Source organism: Hyperoodon ampullatus (genome assembly GCF_949752795.1).
Source record: "Hyperoodon ampullatus genome assembly, chromosome: 1".
Taxonomy (NCBI): Eukaryota; Metazoa; Chordata; class Mammalia; order Artiodactyla; family Ziphiidae; genus Hyperoodon; species Hyperoodon ampullatus.
The window spans coordinates 161,204,678-161,223,176 of record NC_136914.1 but is presented as its reverse complement, the minus strand read 5'-3'; the positions used below and the strand labels follow the sequence as shown (position 1 = coordinate 161,223,176).

The 18,499-nt window shown below is 48.3% G+C and overlaps 1 protein-coding gene across 2 annotated transcripts in view; it reads right to left on the bottom strand.

Moving 5' to 3' along the window:
- The window catches only part of CRMP1 (collapsin response mediator protein 1), a gene marked incomplete at both ends in the record, with an annotated part of 76,210 nt that overhangs the window by 15,485 nt on the left and 42,226 nt on the right, over window positions 1-18,499 (bottom strand). For both annotated transcript variants that reach the window (XM_079707415.1, XM_079707416.1), the window contains 5 exons: window positions 5,271-5,441; window positions 6,121-6,262; window positions 9,142-9,298; window positions 12,176-12,296; window positions 13,589-13,657. In XM_079707415.1, coding sequence (XP_079563541.1) covers window positions 5,271-5,441; window positions 6,121-6,262; window positions 9,142-9,298; window positions 12,176-12,296; window positions 13,589-13,657 — 660 coding nt within the window. The remainder of the gene's footprint in view (window positions 1-5,270; window positions 5,442-6,120; window positions 6,263-9,141; window positions 9,299-12,175; window positions 12,297-13,588; window positions 13,658-18,499) is intronic.

The following is an 18,499-nucleotide window of genomic DNA, read 5'->3' as shown; positions in this document are numbered from 1 at the left end:
ATTTCTTCTGTCACTGCGTTTTTGCGTCCTGTTCTATTAGGTTCTTGGTATTTTCCTTAATGGTTTCTAAGGACATATTCAATGTTAAAAAATCTCTCCCTTTGTTTGTCCTGTGTATTGCCAATACTGTGTATTACCAAACTTCCCTGTCTGTCCTCTGCCTTTTGATCTCATAAAGTATTAAATATTATCATTTGCTGCAATATAGAGGGTTTTTTTTCTTGGTTTAATTTGTACGTAGTCAGTGGTCAAACAAACAGACCAATCTTCTCCTTTGTATTTTCTAAGTTTTGTGTCTTGCTCAGAAAGGTCTTCTCCCCTTCAAAATGATCATTTTTTAAAAAAGTGTTTTATTCTAGTCCTTTTATAACTTTATTTTATTTCAATCTTCAACCCATTTTGAATTAGTTTTGTGGTCAAGAGTACAGCAGCCGCCTAGCCCTATGAGCCGGGTATTCAAACACAATTGGTTGAATAACTGACTTAGTGTAATTTTAAGTCTCCTTTGTTGAAACCAAACTCTCATATATGCGGTCGGTCTATTATTGCCTGGCTCTCTTTTCTCGTCTGCTAACACCAAGCTGCCTCAATCATTGTAGCTTTATAATATGATTTAATAACTGGGATGATTAGCGCTCTCTCTTTAGTTTTCATTTTCTTAGAAATGTTTTGGCTATTATCAAATTGTCCATCTAGGAACTCTGTTTTTCTAGTTAAAAAACAATTCCATTCCATTTTCTGATGTGATGAATTCAACTTTATAGATTAAATTAGAAAGAACTGATATTTTTACTCTATTGAATGTTTTTAGCATAAAAGGACTTGCGCTTATGGAACTCTTTAGTTTTGATTGTTATTAGAAACAGGGTTTTGATTTCCATTCTGTTTTTCAAAGTGCTCTTTAATTATCTCATAGAAAAGGTATCAATTCTTTATATTGATTTGAAATCAGCTGATGGATTCTTATTGTTTTTGATGGTTTTTAGGTGCATACTCAGGGCTTCCGGGAAACAATCATGTTGATTTTTTACAAACAGCTGCTAATACTATGCTTTATACTCTTTGTGGCCGCTGCCTCCCAGGCCCCAGGCAGAAGATCTGTTTTCAGTTTTAACATTTGCTCATCTAGCACTTCCTGAGTCACCCTGAAGTGACCCCGCTAGGCAGTAATTTACAATTTTGCTGAAGCCCAAATGTGGATTGTAAATACTGAAAGGCAGTACAAGAAGCAAATCACTTACCTCGCAGTCAAAACTAGACAATTGCCCAACTCATTCAACCCAGCATGGTCTGTTAGTTGTCTTCTTAGTGGAAGGACACATTACACGCCACAGTGGCATTCCTCAATTGGGGAATTCTTATGAGGCTCAGGTTATATTACCCACAGATGTCACATTCTATATTTCACAACTACATGGAGTTTTGGGCTGTTGTTGTTTGTTTAATTTTTCTATTTCTGGCCATGCCGCATGGCTTGCGGGATCTTAGTTCCCTGACCAGGGTTCAAACCCGCGTCCTTGGCAGTGAGAGCACAGAGTCCTAACCACTGGACCGCCAGGGAAGTCCCACAACCACATAGAGTTTTAAAAGCTAATTGTTTCTTACGTCTCCCTCCCACCCTCCCTATCCCATGGGTATATATGTACATGTATAGCTGATTCACTTTGTTATAAAGCAGGAACTAACACACCATTGTAAAGCAATTATACTCCAATAAAGATGTTAAAAAAATAAATAAAAGCTAACTGTTTTATTTCCTAAAGGTACTTATGAACAATGTAAAAACTCAAATAATACAAAAGACTATGATTTAAAAAACTGTTGTGTCTCCGATCCTGGAGCCCCAGTTCCCCAGTACCTCTCCCAGGAAGCAACTACTGTTCCTCAGTCTTTTATGTCCTATAAAAGATAGCCTGGGGCTTCCCTGGTGGCGCAGTGGTTGAGAATCCGCCTGCTGATGCAGGGGACACAGGTTCGTGCCCTGGTCTGGGAAGATTCCACATGCCGCGGACAGGCTGGGCCCGTGAGCCATGGCCGCTGAGCCTGCGCGTCCGGAGCCTGTGCTCCGCAACGGTAGAGGCCACAACAGTGAGAGGTCCGCGTACGGGAAAAAAAAAAAAAAGATAGCCTGACACTGATGAGTGGATAAGCATGGTATATGTTTATATCCATCAATGGATGAATGTGGTTTATCCAAGCAGTGGAAGATTATTCAACCATAAAAAGGAATGGACTGATACCTACTATAGTGTGGATGGGCCTCCAAAACATGATACCAGGTAAATAGAAACCAGAAACAAAAGGCCACAAACTGTGTGATGCCATTTATAGGAAATGTCCCGAATAAACAAATCCAGAAAGAAAGCAGATTTGTGGTTGACAGGGGCCTGGGGAGGAGGAATGGGGAATAATTGCTGATGGGTATTGGGTTTCTTTCTGAGGGGATGAAAACGTTCTGGAATTAGTAGTGGTGATTGTACGACTTTCTCAATATACTAAACACACTATTGCATTGTACATTTTAAAATGGTGAAATTTATGTCACATGAATTATATCTAAACATAAAGAGTGTAAAATAACTAGGTAGTCTCTGGATATACAAGCATGTATGTGACCTATGGTGTGATACTTTGAAGCAAATACTTTTCCCACAAAGATATGAAAGAATAAAAGTTGTGTTCTTTTTACAGAAAAGTAGCTTTGAATTTTTAATCACCGATCAAGATATAAGAAATGATTTTCATCGTCAAAAGGAATGTTTTTAAAACTGAAAAAATAAAACCAACCTCTAAGACAGCTTTTTCAATCCATGTTCTGAAAAACATTTGTTTCCTGCACTATGTGAATTGCATTGCTTTAAACGGAGAAAATGGAACAGACAAAAACGCTGTGGCCAACTGGTCTCATGGCATCCTGAATTGTCCTCTTCTTATTATGAAAATAATTCAAATCCGGCTTGGGACAGAGAGGGCACGCTTTTCCAGTTTAACGAATCTGAAACATTCCTTCTCACATGGGTAATCTCAGGTATGTGACTTATTATTATGGGTTCAATTGTCCCCCAAAAGGTATGTTGAAGTCTTCACCCCCAGGACTTCAGAATGTGACTGTATTTGGAAATAGGGTCATTGCAGATGTAATTAGTTAAGATGAGGTCACACTGGGGTAGAGTGGGTGCTAAATCCTATGACTGGTGTCCTTATAAGGAGATGATAAGACATAGGGAGGTGGCCAGAGATTGGAGTGACACATCTACAGACCAAGGATGGCCAGCGACCCCAAAAGCCAGGAGAAAGGCATGGAACAGATTCTCTCCAAGAGCCTTCAGGGGAGCCCGGCCCTGCTGACACCTTGATTTCAGACTTCAGGCCTCCGGAACTGTGAGAAAGTCAATTTCTGTTGTTTCAAGCCACCAGTTTGTGGTACTTTGTGATAGCAGCCCCAGGAGACTAATACACGTATACTCTCTCTGTCCATTTTCTTACTTATTCATAAATAATAACATACCTAACTTAGAAGGTTATTGTATTAAGTGAGATGATGCATGGAAAATGTAAGCACAGAGGAACTACAAGATAATATTTGATAATATTTGGAGTTTGATAACAATTGGAACCCCTGCTCCTTGACCCACGTGTCCACTTCTTCCCTGGACTGCAACGGCCTTGTGAGCTGACACCCCTGGGGGGCAGCGTGCCTCTCCTGCCTTCCCAGACCCCACCTGGTCTGTGCACATCACCACATCCATAGTAATTAAAACGGAGTCGTGTGTCTGCTAGGCGGTGAGTGTGGAGAACAGCATACACCTTTCTCCAGGGGAGGCTACCTCAGGCTCATTTCCTCCTGACCTGTCCCCAGGGAGCGGGGTGAGGGAAGCCAGCCTGTCATCAGGGAGCTCTGGTTATTTTAAGAATGACCACTGGGCTTCCCTGGTGGCGCAGTGGTTGAGAATCTGCCTGCCAATGCAGGGGACACAGGTTCGAGCCCTGGTCTGGGAAGATCCCACATGCCGCGGAGCAACTAGGCCCGTGAGCCACAACTACTGAGCCTGCGTGTCTGGAGCCTGTGCTCCGCAACAAGAGAGGCCACGATAGTGAGAGGCCCGCGCACCACGATGAAGAGTGGTCCCCGCTTGCTGCAACTAGAGAAAGTCCTCGCACAGAAACGAAGACCCAACACAGCAAAAATAAATAAGTTAATTAATAAACTCCTACCCCCAACATCTTCTAAAAAAGAATGACCACTGGTTGATAAGCTGGACAGACCTCTCTGTCCCCAGGCCATGGGTCTTGTGGCCGAGGGGGACCTGGGGGCCACACTCATGAGCTGCTACAAGTGGTCCTTGTCACTTTCTCTTGAGGCTTCCTTGTGCCTGGTGTTCTGTCCCCATGCACGTGGTCTCGCCCCTCACCAGCAAGTGACCACTGGGCTGGGGAATGGCAGCCGAGGGGGGTGAGGACTCCCATTGCAGAGAGATGCTGGGTGCACACACTCTGCCTCCCAGCCCACGCCCTGTAACAGACTTTGGTGAACCAGGGACCAGGCTGAGGACTCTGTGTCTTGTGAGCGTGAACATTAATCTGGACCCAAGACTGCTGCTGACCATGCAGAGTGGGTCTGAAGCAAGCACTTAGGGAGGGAAAGATGTCCTACGTCTCTCTGCATCCTTAGAGGTTTGCTGGATGAGTGAAGAAATCAAGGGCATGTAAGATACAAAAGGCAGAGAAAACCCACACCCACAGGCTTGGGGCTTGGAGCCCTGGGAAGTGTGCACGAGTCAGTCCAATCCTTTCCTTTGATGACTGCAAGCCCAGCCCCAAACTGAAGTAGGTTTCTGATAGAGCAGATCAAACCCTCTCCAGCTTGATAACTAAATTGGAGAAAGAATCTTGGACCTTATACTTCCCCTCTCTGAGCCTGATGGCTTACTCCACGGAATTAAGAGCAGAGTCAGCTGTTTAAGAAAGCATGCATCTGTAGACAGGAGCCCCAGAGAGAGAGAGAGAGAGAGAGAGAGAGAGAGAGAGAGAGAGAGAGAGAGAGACGTGGGAGAGACACATGCAAGAACAGCTTAGTTGAGCCTGCTCCAAACCCTTCTCCCTATCTCACCAACTGGAGGAGAAATCTGAAAGACCGAGTCATGCCAGATATCAGATCACATTCTAGTTGGAAAATTCGTAAGTCATTTTTAACCAGAGGCTTCTAAAATGATTGCAGAGCAAGAATTGCTCACCCAAGCCAGGAGTGTCACTAATAAACCAGGACTTACCGACTTGTGACTCTTGGCTGTTATGGTCTTCACCTTGTCAGGGTCCCAGATGACCACGTCGGCATCCGAGCCCACGGCAATCCGCCCTTTTCTGGGGTACAGGTTAAAGATCTTGGCTGCATTCGTGCTAGTAGCAGCAACAAACTGGTTCTCATCCATCTTGCCAGTAGCCTGAAGGCAAGATCCATTGGTGAAAAGAGCATCTCATAACAGGACCAGAAGGGGCAGACAGGCGCAGATCTAAACCAGCCAACAGGAGTCCTTACAAGGACTCTGGAATTTTCTCCTCTCCCTGCTGAAACCAGGCCACCCTGAAAGAGCGCCAGAGGCCTGGCTTCATCAAAGCAGAAATGTAATTAACCGTTCAGAGGTGTGATGATATTTCCACAACGGCCACTCTGACATCTGGTCAGTTTCATTGGGCCCAAGTTTAACAGAAAATAAAAATCTACTGTTTCAAGTGAGTGATCAAGGTGTGACCTGGGGATTCCTTACACAACAGGAAGCCTCCATACCCACTCTCAACCCCAAACCCGAACACACACACAGTTTACAAAGTCATCTTTACATGGACTAAGATGTGGTTCAAAACAAAACAAAACAAAACAAAACATTTTCATCCTTAAAGACTAAAGGACAGCTGCTGTCACATCTGCAAATGCAAAAGACACCACAGGACTTGCGCTGCTTTCTTAAGGGTCACGTGTTTTCTGTGTGCCCTCCTAGTGCATTCTGCTTCTGCCTCAAAGTAAGAAGGGAATTTTAAGAACCAGAAGTGCATAATGCATGGCTTTGATGGGCAGGAGAGGTGTTTCTAGAATATTCCAGGAAGGAGACGGCGCCGCCTTACCACTGCCTTGTCCCAGACCACGGTCATCCGCTCCTCTATCCCGTTGACGCCCTCAGGGATCAGAGTGAAGTTGTCCTTGCCCACTGCCTTCTGGGCAGTGCTGTAGGGACAGTGGCCGCTGCCTGTGACCTGCAGGTCTCCACTGGCAAAGACAGAATAGGGTGGGGCTCAGACCTGAGCTCATGAGGAGCGGACCCTGACTTCAGACGCCCAAAGAGGCTGTGAAACTCAAACCCCACAGAGATCTGGGGCACATCACAGGCCTTACTGAGTGACACCGGAAGGCCCTGTGGCCTTTGGTGTCTTGTTGAAGACTGGAAAGAAGCCTGTGCATCTGTTTGAGTGTGGGCTCCAGCTGGTCCAGGTAAGGCTCTCCGGGTCAGCCTCCTCCTGCCCTAAAACGCTCTGATCCTGGGGCAGTGGGTCTGTTCTTTCACCCCCCAAAGAGAGGCCACAGGGCCTCAAGATGCTGCAGGCATCTGTGAGGAGAGACTTGCTGAGAACAGAAGATGCTAGAGGCCAACAGAGTGACTCTGCTTCCATGCATCTCACTAGACCCCTGAATAGCCCCTGATGCAATTTGACTTTGCAGATCCAACGGGGCTGCTTTTAAATCCCAGAACTGCCACCTCCTGGCCAGGCAAGTCACTCCTCTTTTCTCCATGTGTAAAATGGAAAAGAGAATGGAACCTTCCATCCCGGATCACCCTGAGGAGACAATGAGCTACTTGCCTGGCACACGGCAGGCGCCAAAGATGCCAACTCCCTTGCTCCTCTCTCCATCCTCCACCTCTTCTCTTTAAAATCGAGTGCCCGGTGAATTTTATGTTATGTGAATTTTATCTCAAGGTTTAAAAACGAAGAAAAAAAAACTGAGTGGAGCCAAGGAATGAATGGATGAGTGACTGAATGAATATATAAATAAGTGAGTGACTAAAACCCAGCCTCCAGCACGTGCCTGTGTGTCTCACAGAGTCACGGATGTTTGTGCTGGAAGGATGGTCATGTCCCTGGCCTCGTGTCTCCGCCAGGTCACATGGGAAACCATAATGTGCTGACCTTGGTCTCCCTCTGTAAGGCTGCTGATGTAAGGCCTGGCTAATGTTTCTGTGCTGTGCCCGAAGGACAAAATGCTATTCACTGGTTGTAGCAAAGTGACACAAGCTCACTGGGTTTGCTTTTCTGTCACTCAGGCTTTGGAGAGAAAATACTCTGGGGCTGTATGATGAGCCCCTAACTGGCAACTGAATCAATGGAGTAAGTGGAGCTTTATTTTGTGATTTTCAACGAGGGCAGAGGCCAGTCTCCATTTCGGGGCCCCAGGGCATGTTAGCAATCATGTAGACGTACAGAAATATATTTGGATGTGACATTCGCTCATTTATTCAACAAAGGTGTATTTGCACACTTCCTGTGTCTGGTATGGTCTTAGGCAATGGGGATGCATCTATAAGCAGAAAGAGACAAATTCCTGTGTTCATTAGCTGACATTCCAGTGCAGGGTGAGCGGGGCGTGGGAGTCAGGAACATACAGTCAGGAGAATGAGAGTTAGGGTGAGTGGGGGGTGATGGGGTAGCACTGGGACTGCCGTTTATAAGAAGATGATCAGAACAATCTCACTGAGAAGAAATCTTCCAGCAAAGATCTGAAGTTGGCAAAGAGCAAACCACAAGATGACGAAGAAAAAAGTGCTAGGCAGGGGTAGGGTGAGTGCAAAGGCCCTGTGGCACCATCCTGCCTGGGGTCTAGTTAGCGTGACACCAGTGGGATGGACCGAGGGAGCCAAGGGGAGAAGAGGACCAGGCGAGGTTACTGAGGAGTGAGGGCAAGATCAGGCTCAGCCTTGAGGGACATTGTGGGGACTTGTGTTTCTGTTTGAGAGGAAAGGACCCTGGAGGTCTCCTGGCAGAGGGCTGGCTTGGTCCGATTTCGGTTTTAAAATATCTGAGCGTCTTTTGAGAACAGATTGTGATGCGATAAGGGTGTGGAAGGGGCAGTATGGAAATAGCCTTGTCAGGAGGTGAGAAATGATGGCCCTTGAGCCAGGATGGCTGCAGCCAAGGAGGCGAGAAGCAGCCAGATGCCAGGGCCTTTGGTCCGTGTCCTGCCACCTCCTGAGATGGGCAAGACTGTGGGAGCAGCAGCTTCATGGGGGAAGATGGGGGGTTTGTTTTGGACTTGGAGCTGCCCACCAGACATCAGGCTGCAGACGCCAGGTATGCCATGGGCTGCTGCAGCATTTAGGAAAAGGAGAACACACCCTCACCCCCTTATAGTTCCTTCTGATTAGAAGTCCCACCTTATTTTCGCCCCTCAGGGAAACTCTTATGCATCCCCTAGCTCTGGGCCTGATGTCACTTCCTCCAGAAAGCCTTCCAAGCTTGCATCTCTGCTTCCAGAGCAACCTGCACACCTCACCGCTTAGCCTCCTCCCGTGGCCTTAAGTGTTCTTCCCTCACACTGGCTGATGGCAGAGAAGGGATTAAAGTAGCTGTGCTCCTACTGTGTGCAGGAAGCAGAGTGTAATGCAGTGGCTGCTGTGAACCTTGAATTCCAGGCCTTTTACCTACGGTGTCTCACACCCACCTCTGCAGTAGGTACTGTATTCTCCCCACTTTGCCGATGCGTCAACTGAGGCAGAGACATTACAGGTTATGTGACATGGCCAGGGTGACACAGCCAATTAGGGTTTGAGGCAGGATTAGGATCCTGGTTTCACATTCCTAATTCTGGGTGTTTCCCAATACACCACAGTGCCAGGCACACAGACGGTGCTTAAATATCGCTGAATGAATGGGAGGTGACCTATAAACATGAATGGAGCGGTTACTGACTCAAAGGCCCAAAGGCCTGCTGTAAACCACCCAGGGTTTTGTTCTGAGGTCTCCTGGGCAGCCAACCCAAGGCCCCTTCCCAAGTGTGTCTGAACCAGCTGAGATTTCCTATCCTTCAACCCTCCGCCCCCAAAAGTCCTGCCCCCCTGCCCAGGCCCACGAGCCTGCCACCCCCAGGGCTCTCACCAGGCCAGCAGGGAGGTCAAGTAGTCAGGCGTGGTAGGGTCCGGGCTCAGGGGAGGGGAGGTCACGAAGGCCGCCGCCTTGGCCCAGTTCTTGCTCCAGTAATGGGTGCCATCCGTCCCCAGACTGGCAGCGATGGGCTCGCCAAAAACGAGGGGGCCTTGGGAGGCAAACACAAACACGCATGGTTGAGAGCGAATGGTCTCTCATGGGAGATGCAGGTGCAGGAAAGTAGGATCTCGAGGCTGGAGAATGAGACTGGGGATGAATTGCCCATCCCTCCCCCAGGCTTCACCACACACACCGCCCCCCAGAGCCCCAGCTCCTCGGCCACCAGGCACTCAGCGCCCCGCTGTCCTGCTCAGCAACCTTTTGGACTGTGAATGCTTTTAGCATTTGGATTTGACTATTTTTGACTATTATCTCTTTTTACGATGCTCAACCAAAGCACAGAGACCTGATGTGCTGTCTCGGTTTGGATTCCGCCAAAAGCAGATCTTCAAATGAAAAATCGAGTTCAAGAGTTTTATTCGGAGGTGATTCCAGGAAACAACTCGGTGGGGACTGAGGAAGTGACACAAGGCAGAGAGAGAAGCCAAGGAAAGATGAGTTATCACCGAGTCATGGCCTTGGGCACGTGCAGCTCAGTGCACTGGGGACCTCGGGAGCCTCAGAGCCATCCCGCGCCACAGCGGCGAAGGGGCCAAGATGTGCGGCCACCAACCCACTACTGGAAGGCTCCTTTCTAAGCATTCACTTTCCCAAAAGTCCAGCTTGCCTTCCAGGGAGTGGGCCACATGTGTTTCTGCCAGAACAAAAGCCCAGGGGCAAAGTCTCAGGCTTCCCAGTGAGAATCCCCGCAGCAGAGAAAGTGCCAAGGGGATGACGTGGGCCCAGGTTTCTGTGGCATCAGTCCGAGGCCACCCTGCCGGCAAGCGAGAGGCAGGCTTTGGGCTCCAGCAGCCTGGCTCTGGGATGGCAACTCCCAATAGCACAGCGGTGCTGGGACTGCTCTGGACGGTTCTGCCCAAGACAGCAGCCACCAGCCTCACGTGGCCCTGGAGCACAAGAAACAGGGCTAACGCGACTGAGAAACCAACTTAAAATTGTACTTAGGGCTTCCCTGGTGGCGCAGTGGTTGAGAAACCACCTGCCGATGCAGGGAACAGGGGTTCGTGCCCCGGTCTGGGAAGATCCCACATGCCGCAGAGCGGCTGGGCCTGTGAGCCATGGCCGCTGAGCCTGCGCGTCCAGAGCCTGTGCTCCGCAACGGGAGAGGCCACAACAGTGAGAGGCCCGCATACCGCAAAAAAAAAAAAAAAAAAATTGTACTTAACTTTACTTAAATTGAAATAGCCATGAGAGGGTGGTGGTCTCTTTACTTCTCGGCAGCTCCAGGACCTGCAGGCTTAGCTCCCCGGCATGCTTACCGCTGCTTCCAGATTCTTGTTACCTCTCTGAGCGGCAGTTTCCTCATCTTTAACCTGGGGCTGGTCCTCAGCAAGCTGTGCTAACCTAGATCACTCTCTGTACAATGCCTCTACTCGTCAGCTTGCCCTTAAAAATACTAAAACTAGGTATTTGGGGTTCAACGCTGCTCTGTCCCATATGGAAACCACCAGCCACATGTGGCTTTCAGGCATTTGGTCTGAGTCGAGATGTGCTGTAAGGGTGAAATACACACTGGATTTCAAGGACAGTACAGAAAAATAATGCAAAATATCTTAATCCATTTATACTGATTACACGTGGAATGAATATTTTGGATATATTAGGTGAAATAAAATACATAATTAAAGATTTTTAAGAATAGAGCCACTTACACTTCCCATGAAGGGTTCCTGTAAGAAAGGAGGAGCATCCTGCATGCAGAGGGTGATGGATGCAGTCAGGGCTGTGTTGCTGTTGTGTATTTCCACCCGGCTGCCCCCGCCAACCCAGAGCTGCCAGTCACCCTCATACGACTCCCAGAAAGTAGACGGGTGGACCTTGTCCGGGGGATGAACATCCTTGGTGAATGTCCACAGGACGAAAGGATTCTAGCGACTGTCTTCGTGTGACATGTGCTACCTCCTTTGTTATTCTCTCTTTCTCTCACCCTGAGTTAGGGAAGGAAGGCTGCTTTGGGCAACCTTCATTCTCTATCTGGTGGGTATTGGGGACTGTGGGCCTCAGTCAAGAAGGCCTGGGGACCACACTCGGGCGGTTCCTCTGAGTCTCCTGGGGAATGGCCACCACACAGGTCAGAGCCGCTCAAAGCACCAGTGGCGCCTGTGCCCCAGGGTCCTCAGGAGCCCTCGGGACCCTCCAAGGACTTGGCTGGAACTTCACATCTGTGAGCCCATCGAGTCCGTTTCGAGACGAAACAACAGTAGCTCAGAGAGGCTAAGTAGTGCGTCCAAGTCTTAGAGCTGGAGGCTGCCTTCCTGCCACACTCCCTTTATGTCCAGCACGGGGCTGTCCCCAGACCCTCTGGCTCTGGAAAAACACCTTCTTCCTTCCCAACCTGCAGCTGAGACTCTGTGTGAGCCCCACGGTGGAGCCTGGATGCAGGCAGCCACTAAGAGGCCCTAGATAGGGGACCCAGGATGAAGGGCCCAGAGAGAGGACCAGAAAGGGGGTGGGCAGGAACCAAGAGCTGATGCAGCCCTGGCTCCACCACTTCTTTGATGTGAAACCCAGGGGAGAACTTGGAACTCTTCACAGATCTTTAAAATACATGGTCTCATGTGACCCACAAGGAGAGGATAATTACCTTAGCTACAAATGGGGAAACCGAAGCTCAGGCCACTTACCCAAGGTCACACCCGGGGCCCATGGCACCCCAGGAATCAAACCTAAGAACGACTGCACATCTTGTGCCTGCCCACCATCCCAAGCTCTCTTTTCAACCTGGCCTACAGGGCCCAGGCTGCAGGCAACTGGCAGAATGTCTCTGCCCTGGGGAGTGGCTCCGTCAGTGAACTTGAGCCTGTTGGACATGCCCCTTCCTCACACCGCAGCTTCCCGCGGGAGGCCCATGCACCGGGCTGCGTACCTTTCTTCCTGGCCAGGGTGATGATGTCCGCTGCGCTCTTGCTCATCACCTTGGTGATGTACACAGGGCAGTTGATCCGACCCGCGATGGTGATGGCTCGGAAAACGGCCTCGGCCTCCAGCTGCAGACACAGCAAATACATGGGTCACAGGAGGGAGAGGTGGGAGGCACCACCCACCCTGAGTTCCTAGGGCTCTCCCTGATCAGGCTCCTTTGATTCTCCTTTAGTGTGGTCAGAGGGAAATCTACTGCATCAAGAGAGGAAAATACTGTAGATTTTTCCAAAGGAAGGAAAAACTAAGAATGTATTTGGCTAGAGGGTTGGAAGGCAGAATTATGTTTTTCACTTGCTTGGAAGTATTCTGCACGCTCTGTTAGAAGGAGATCGCCTAGGCAGTAGAGTCATCAAAAGGCCCATAAAGTGGTCAGTTACCTATAAAATGCCTGACATCAGGGAACACAGGTGTCCAACATGCATTCCTTCCTTCATTTGTTCAATAACCAACTGAAACCACCTGCTGCTGGGTTTGGCCTCTGCCCCCGCTAGAGCAAACAAAAGGACCTGTGATGTATTGTTTTAATTTGCAGTCTGCCGTGCTGCTAGTGGCTGGCAGGCAGCCCAAGCCACAGCCACGTGCCAGGAGTCCAGCCACACCCAGAAGGGTCCCCAGGCTGCTCACATGCCTGAAGGTGGTGGCAATGTCCACGTGCTATAAGGTTTGTAGACACTGTCTCAGGTCTGTCCTGGTCTCACCAGGGACTGGGAACCCAGCTCGTGGGCGTGGAGCTCACGTCTAGAGCACTGGGCCCGATAAGGAGCCTTCGGGTAAGGAGTCTGTGTACTTGTGTGTTGTGCCCCATGTCCGGCACAGGCTGGCCTAGAGCAGAGGTCCGGGAAGACTACTAATGATCTGATGAGACACCAGAAAATACTGGACGTCCATCCTGTTCTATGCCCAACCTGCTTGTCTTCCTTCTACCCGCCGTGTCATGCCACACATGTGCCGTGTCACTCCCAGGGGATTTGTCCCTTGTCGAGTCTTAGAGCACAGCGGATAGGAGGTCCGTGCAGGGGCAGTTGTTTTGAAGTCCTCTGCCTGGGATGTGGGGCTCCACTTTCCTGTCATCAAATACACCTTGTCCTCAGTAGGGATTTTGAAGTGTCCATGGGACCATGGTGTGAAGTTCCTGGGCCCTGGGAGAGGCAGAACCTTTTCCAGCTCCTCTGATCGACCTGCAGGCCCCAAGGCTCCCAAGCCTGAGGGCAGACCCGGAGAGGACCAGACATGCTGGGATGCTCATGTAGGGGAAATGAGACGGAGACGGGGGCTCTGGCTGGGCTGTTCCAGCTGGAACAGCATCAGGGTGAGCTCTCAGCTATGTCAGAGTCACACCCAGTGGAGGCTCCTTTACCTCTTCAGGTCTGCTCAGAGCATGGCCCTCAGGACCCGTGATGCCCATCTCTAAGATCCGCTTTTGTTCCTACAAGACAAGAATGAATGAGTCATTGATTACAGAATGTCAGAGCCGGGAGAGGCCAATCCTCCAGCCCCGTTAGACAGATGGGGCAGCTGAGCCCAGGGCAGGGAGTGTTCTGCATGGGGTCTAACGGGCTGCGGCAATCCACAGCTTCTTTGCTCCGTCCACTACCCCTGCCCACCTTCCCCCTTTGCAACCCTGGATATCCCCATCCACACCTGCTCTAGTCAACACCACGGGACCAGTGAGAGGAAGTAGGGTTATACGAAATTAGCCTTAAAGACCACCCAGCGCTCTTCCAACTTCCAAGTCTCTGCTGCAGGGTAAGAGAGAAGGAAGATGAGTGGTGTTTGGGTATGACATGGATGCAGAAATCAAACTGGGCATCCAGCTCCAGAACCGACCGTCTCTGTCGGTTCTGAGCCTCAAGGTTCTCTTCTTTTTTTTAAATTGAAGTGTAGTTGATCTACAATGTTGTGTTGGTTTCAGGTGTACAGCAAAGTGATTCAGTTATACACACACACACACACACACATATATATATTCCTTTCAGATTTTTTTCCCATACAGGTTTACAAAATATTGAGTAGTTTCCTGTGCTATACAGTTGGTCCTTGTTGGTTATCTATTTTATATATAGTAGTGTGTATATGTTAATCCCAAACTCCTAATTTATTCCTCCTCCCCTTCTGTGGTAACCATAAGTTTGTTTTCTATGTCTGTGAGTCTGTTTCTGTTTTGTAAATAAGTTCATTTGTATCATTTTTTTAGATTCCACATATAAGCGATATCACATATTTGTCTCTGTCTGGCTTACTTCACTCAGTATGATAATCTCTAGGTCCATCCATGTTGCTGCAAATGGCATTATTTCATTAATCTTCTCTTCTTTACATTGGAAACAACAGCACCTACGCACCGGAGTTGCTATAATACATCACTGAGGTGGCAGATGTGAAATGCTCACACGATACCTGGTGTATAGTAAGGGCTCATTGATGGTCAGCCAGCTCTCACTTTCTCTACTGTAGTTTCCTCTTCCTGGTACCTGTCTTCCTAGCAGGAAAACTCTACCTCAAGCTTATCATATAAATGAAATGGTTCCCTGAGCTAACAGCCCAGATGCAAATCTATTTGCTCCAAGGCTCCAAGGTGTCCCCTCCTTAGGAATACTGTAATATTGGGGCTTCCCTGGTGGTGCAGTGGTTGAGAGTCCTCCTGCCGATGCAGGAGACACGGGTTTGTGCCCCGGTCCGGGAAGATCCCACATGCCGCGGAGCGGCTGGGCCCGTGAGCCATGGCCGCTGAGCCTGCATGTCCAGAGCCTGCGCTCGGCAATGGGAGAGGCCAGAACAGTGAGAGGCCCACGTACCGCAGGGAAAAAAAAATAGTGAAAGGAATACTGTAATATCTCAAAACTAATATTTTTACATTGCCCAGGTGTCAGCTGTGCTTCTAATTTTAACTTCCACAGTTTCTGTATCATCATTCTGGAACACAGCCCTACGAGGAGTCCCAGGCCCTATCAACAATAAAAAAATCAAAATTTCAACTGTGCATTTATGGTTATTAAGCTCGAGTTTATTATAAGAACATAAGCTGGAAACAATTTCAAGATCTAACAGCTGGGGTGGATTTAAGTAAAGAATGGAATGATGTCAGCTCTTGAAGATGGTGTTTACAAGGCATTTTTGTAAACTGTTTACAACAAGATTTATGATATGGAGACATCCCTCTGGAAGATTATTTAAATGTCAGTTACTATTTCTGTTGGAAGGAAAGAAGGAAGGAGGAGAAAAAGGGAGGGAGGACAAAAGATGATGTAAGGGGGGAAAAACACAGATCATAAAAGACTAGAGTAGGGTTTCTAGTTAAAATTCATGGGCTGAGGGCTTCCCTGCTGGTGCAGTGGCTGGGAGTCTGCCTGCTGATGCAGGGGACACGGGCTCGTGCCCCGGTCCGGGAGGATCCCACATGCCGCAGAGCGGCTAAGCCCGTGAGCCATGGCCACTGAGCCTGCACGTCCGGAGCCTGTGCTCCGCAACGGGAGAGGCCACAACAGTGAGAGGCCTGCGTACCGCAAAAAAAAAAAAAAAAAAAAAATTATGGGCTGAGCACTTATTTTTACTCCATCCTGAAACTCTGCTAAAGTGACAGAAATGGTACACAAGAACCAAGAGAATGCAGAGAAGATAACAGAAACAAAATTTTGGAAGCTGGGAAGCAGATGCACAAAAGGTAACAGATTTATTGGAGCTGAGAAAACTCAATCTTAAGTTGGCAGCGAGGAAAGCTAAGAATTCCCTGATGGAAAGCTTAAGAACTGGGGACTCCAAACTCAACTTTTCACACACATTTGGTGGGATAGAGGTTGCTACACCCTGGAAAACAGGGTAGCAGTAACTGTAAGACCTGAATATGTGCACACCCACGACCCAGAAATCCCCCTCCTAGGTACTTATCAACAGAAATGGGAACATATATTTAACAAAAGGCTGAATAAGAATGTTTAAGGAAGCTTTATACACAATAGTCCTAAATTTGAAACTATCCAAACATCAACTGAAGAACAAATTGTGACCTATCCCTGCCGTGGAATTCTACACCATGATGACAGAGAGAATACTATTGCTTCAGGTAACCATAGGGATGAATCTCACAAACCTAGTTTTGATCAAAAGAAGCCAGATGTAAAAGAGTACCTAATGTGTGGTTTCATGTTTATGAAGTTCAAAACCAGGCAAACCTAAGATACATGTGTTGAGCAGCTTCTAAGAGGCTCCCAGTGAGCCTGCCTCTGCTTGCACGTGGGCTGGTCCTGGCACCCTGCTTCCAATGAGCAGAACACGAGGAAAGAGAAGGGATGTCATTTCTGAGGTTACGTTACAAAGGGCCTCCCACTTCCCCCTTGTTCACCCTCTCCTGCTCTCTCACTTGGATGGAAGCAGGGCACCATGCTGTAACTGCCCATGTGGCAGAGAACCAAGGGGGCCTCTGTCTAACAGCCAGCAAAGAATAAAGGACAACAGTCTGATAGCTTGCAAGGAACTGAATGCTAGAAGCAACCCTCTGAGTGGGAATCCTGCAACCCTCTGGAAGGGAATCCTGGCCCCAGACCAGCCCTGAGATGACTGCAGCCCTGCCTGACACCTTCACTGCAGCCGGTGAGAGACCCTGAGCCTGAAAACCCAGCCAAGCCACACCTGGACTCCGGATCCACAGGACCATGACGTAGAAAACGTTTTTTGTTTGACGATGCTAAATTTAGGGGGTAATTTGTTATGCAGCCACAGAGAACTGAAACAGATTTTGGTATTCAGAAGTAGGGTGCTGCCATAGCAATTAACTAAAAATGTGGGAGTGGCTTTGGGAGTGGCATGTGTTAGAGAAAGCTGGTCTGAAATGGACTGTTAGTAGAAATATGGACTTTGAGGACCTTGCTAGTGAGAGCTCAAAAGGAAATGAGGTGTCTGTTATTGAAAACCAGAGGAAGGGGGATCTTGTTATGTAGTAGCAGAAAGCTTGGCAACACCGTCACCTGTAGTGATGTGGAAAGGGGCAAGTGTGTCTAATGAACTCAGGGATCTAGCTGAGGAGAGTCCCCGGCAAATTGTCAAGGTACTGCATGGTTTCTTCTTGCTGCTCATAGTAAAGAGTAAAATGTGAGAGGGACAGATAATTGAGGGTGTGCCCATAGATCCTCTCAATCAAATTAAGGCCTCTAGGAAGCTCAAGGATGTACCTCTTGGCTATCTGACCAGGAGGAGGAGGGCTTATTGAAAAGAAATCTGTGGGTATCTTCTGTCTAATGGGGTGAAGTCCAGTGAGATTCAGAGGAGGCCCACAAAGGTTTTGGGAGGATTATCTTAGCAAAACACTGGCAGCATGCACTGGATGGGATAAGACATACAAAATGAATGGACTCCTAAAATTCTACTGTGCAGGAAGCAGGCTGAGAAAATTCCTCAGCTGCAAGCATGGGCTACCTTTCATGAAAAGGAAGGATGGAACCAATAGTCCAGAAGGTGGAGCCAAGAGCCATGGAGAATTATTCTCAGGCTTCAAGACCTAATCAAGGAACTGCCAACACTTGCCTAACTGGATTTCAGAACTGCTATGGACCAATGACTCCTGGTGTTTTCCACTGTCCCTTCTTCAATAGGAATGCCCACCCCACCACTATATGTCGTGTGTTGAGTGTGTGTGGGGGCCAGGGGGGGAGATAACTTGCTTATTTTCTTCAAAGACCTACAGATTGTAGGGACTAAACCCAAGAAGCCTCATCCACACCTAGACCTGGCTTAGATGATTCCAGTCTTTGATGGTGTAATGAGGTGAGAGTTAGGAGGACCCTGGAAAGGAATGAATGTGTTTTGCATGTGAGAGGCTCATCAAACACTGGGGACCAGAGGAGAGACTGGCAGACAACCTCTGATACGGCTCCTGGCATTCATACCTTTGTATGATCCCATCTTTTGGGGTGAGGGCTGGATTTAGTGACTTCTTGCCAATGACCAGAATACAGCTGTGTGATGGTACTGAGTTGTTCTTTTCTATTTTGAATTTGAAAGAATTTCAATTTTACAGAAAAACTGCAACAGCTAACCTTAAGAGTAAAGCTTCAGATCTCATGCCCTTAACCGTCATGTTGCAATTCCACTGGGCTTTGGAACCAGCGAAACTGTATTCACATCCTGGCTCCGATGCCCCATATAACAGTGAGCAAGTTATTACTATCTGAGCCTCAGTTTCCCTACCTATGAAATGAGGATATACATACTCCTCAGCATCACGCGTGGCATTAACTACGTTCATTGGATGCATCCAAATCTTCTATATGCCTGA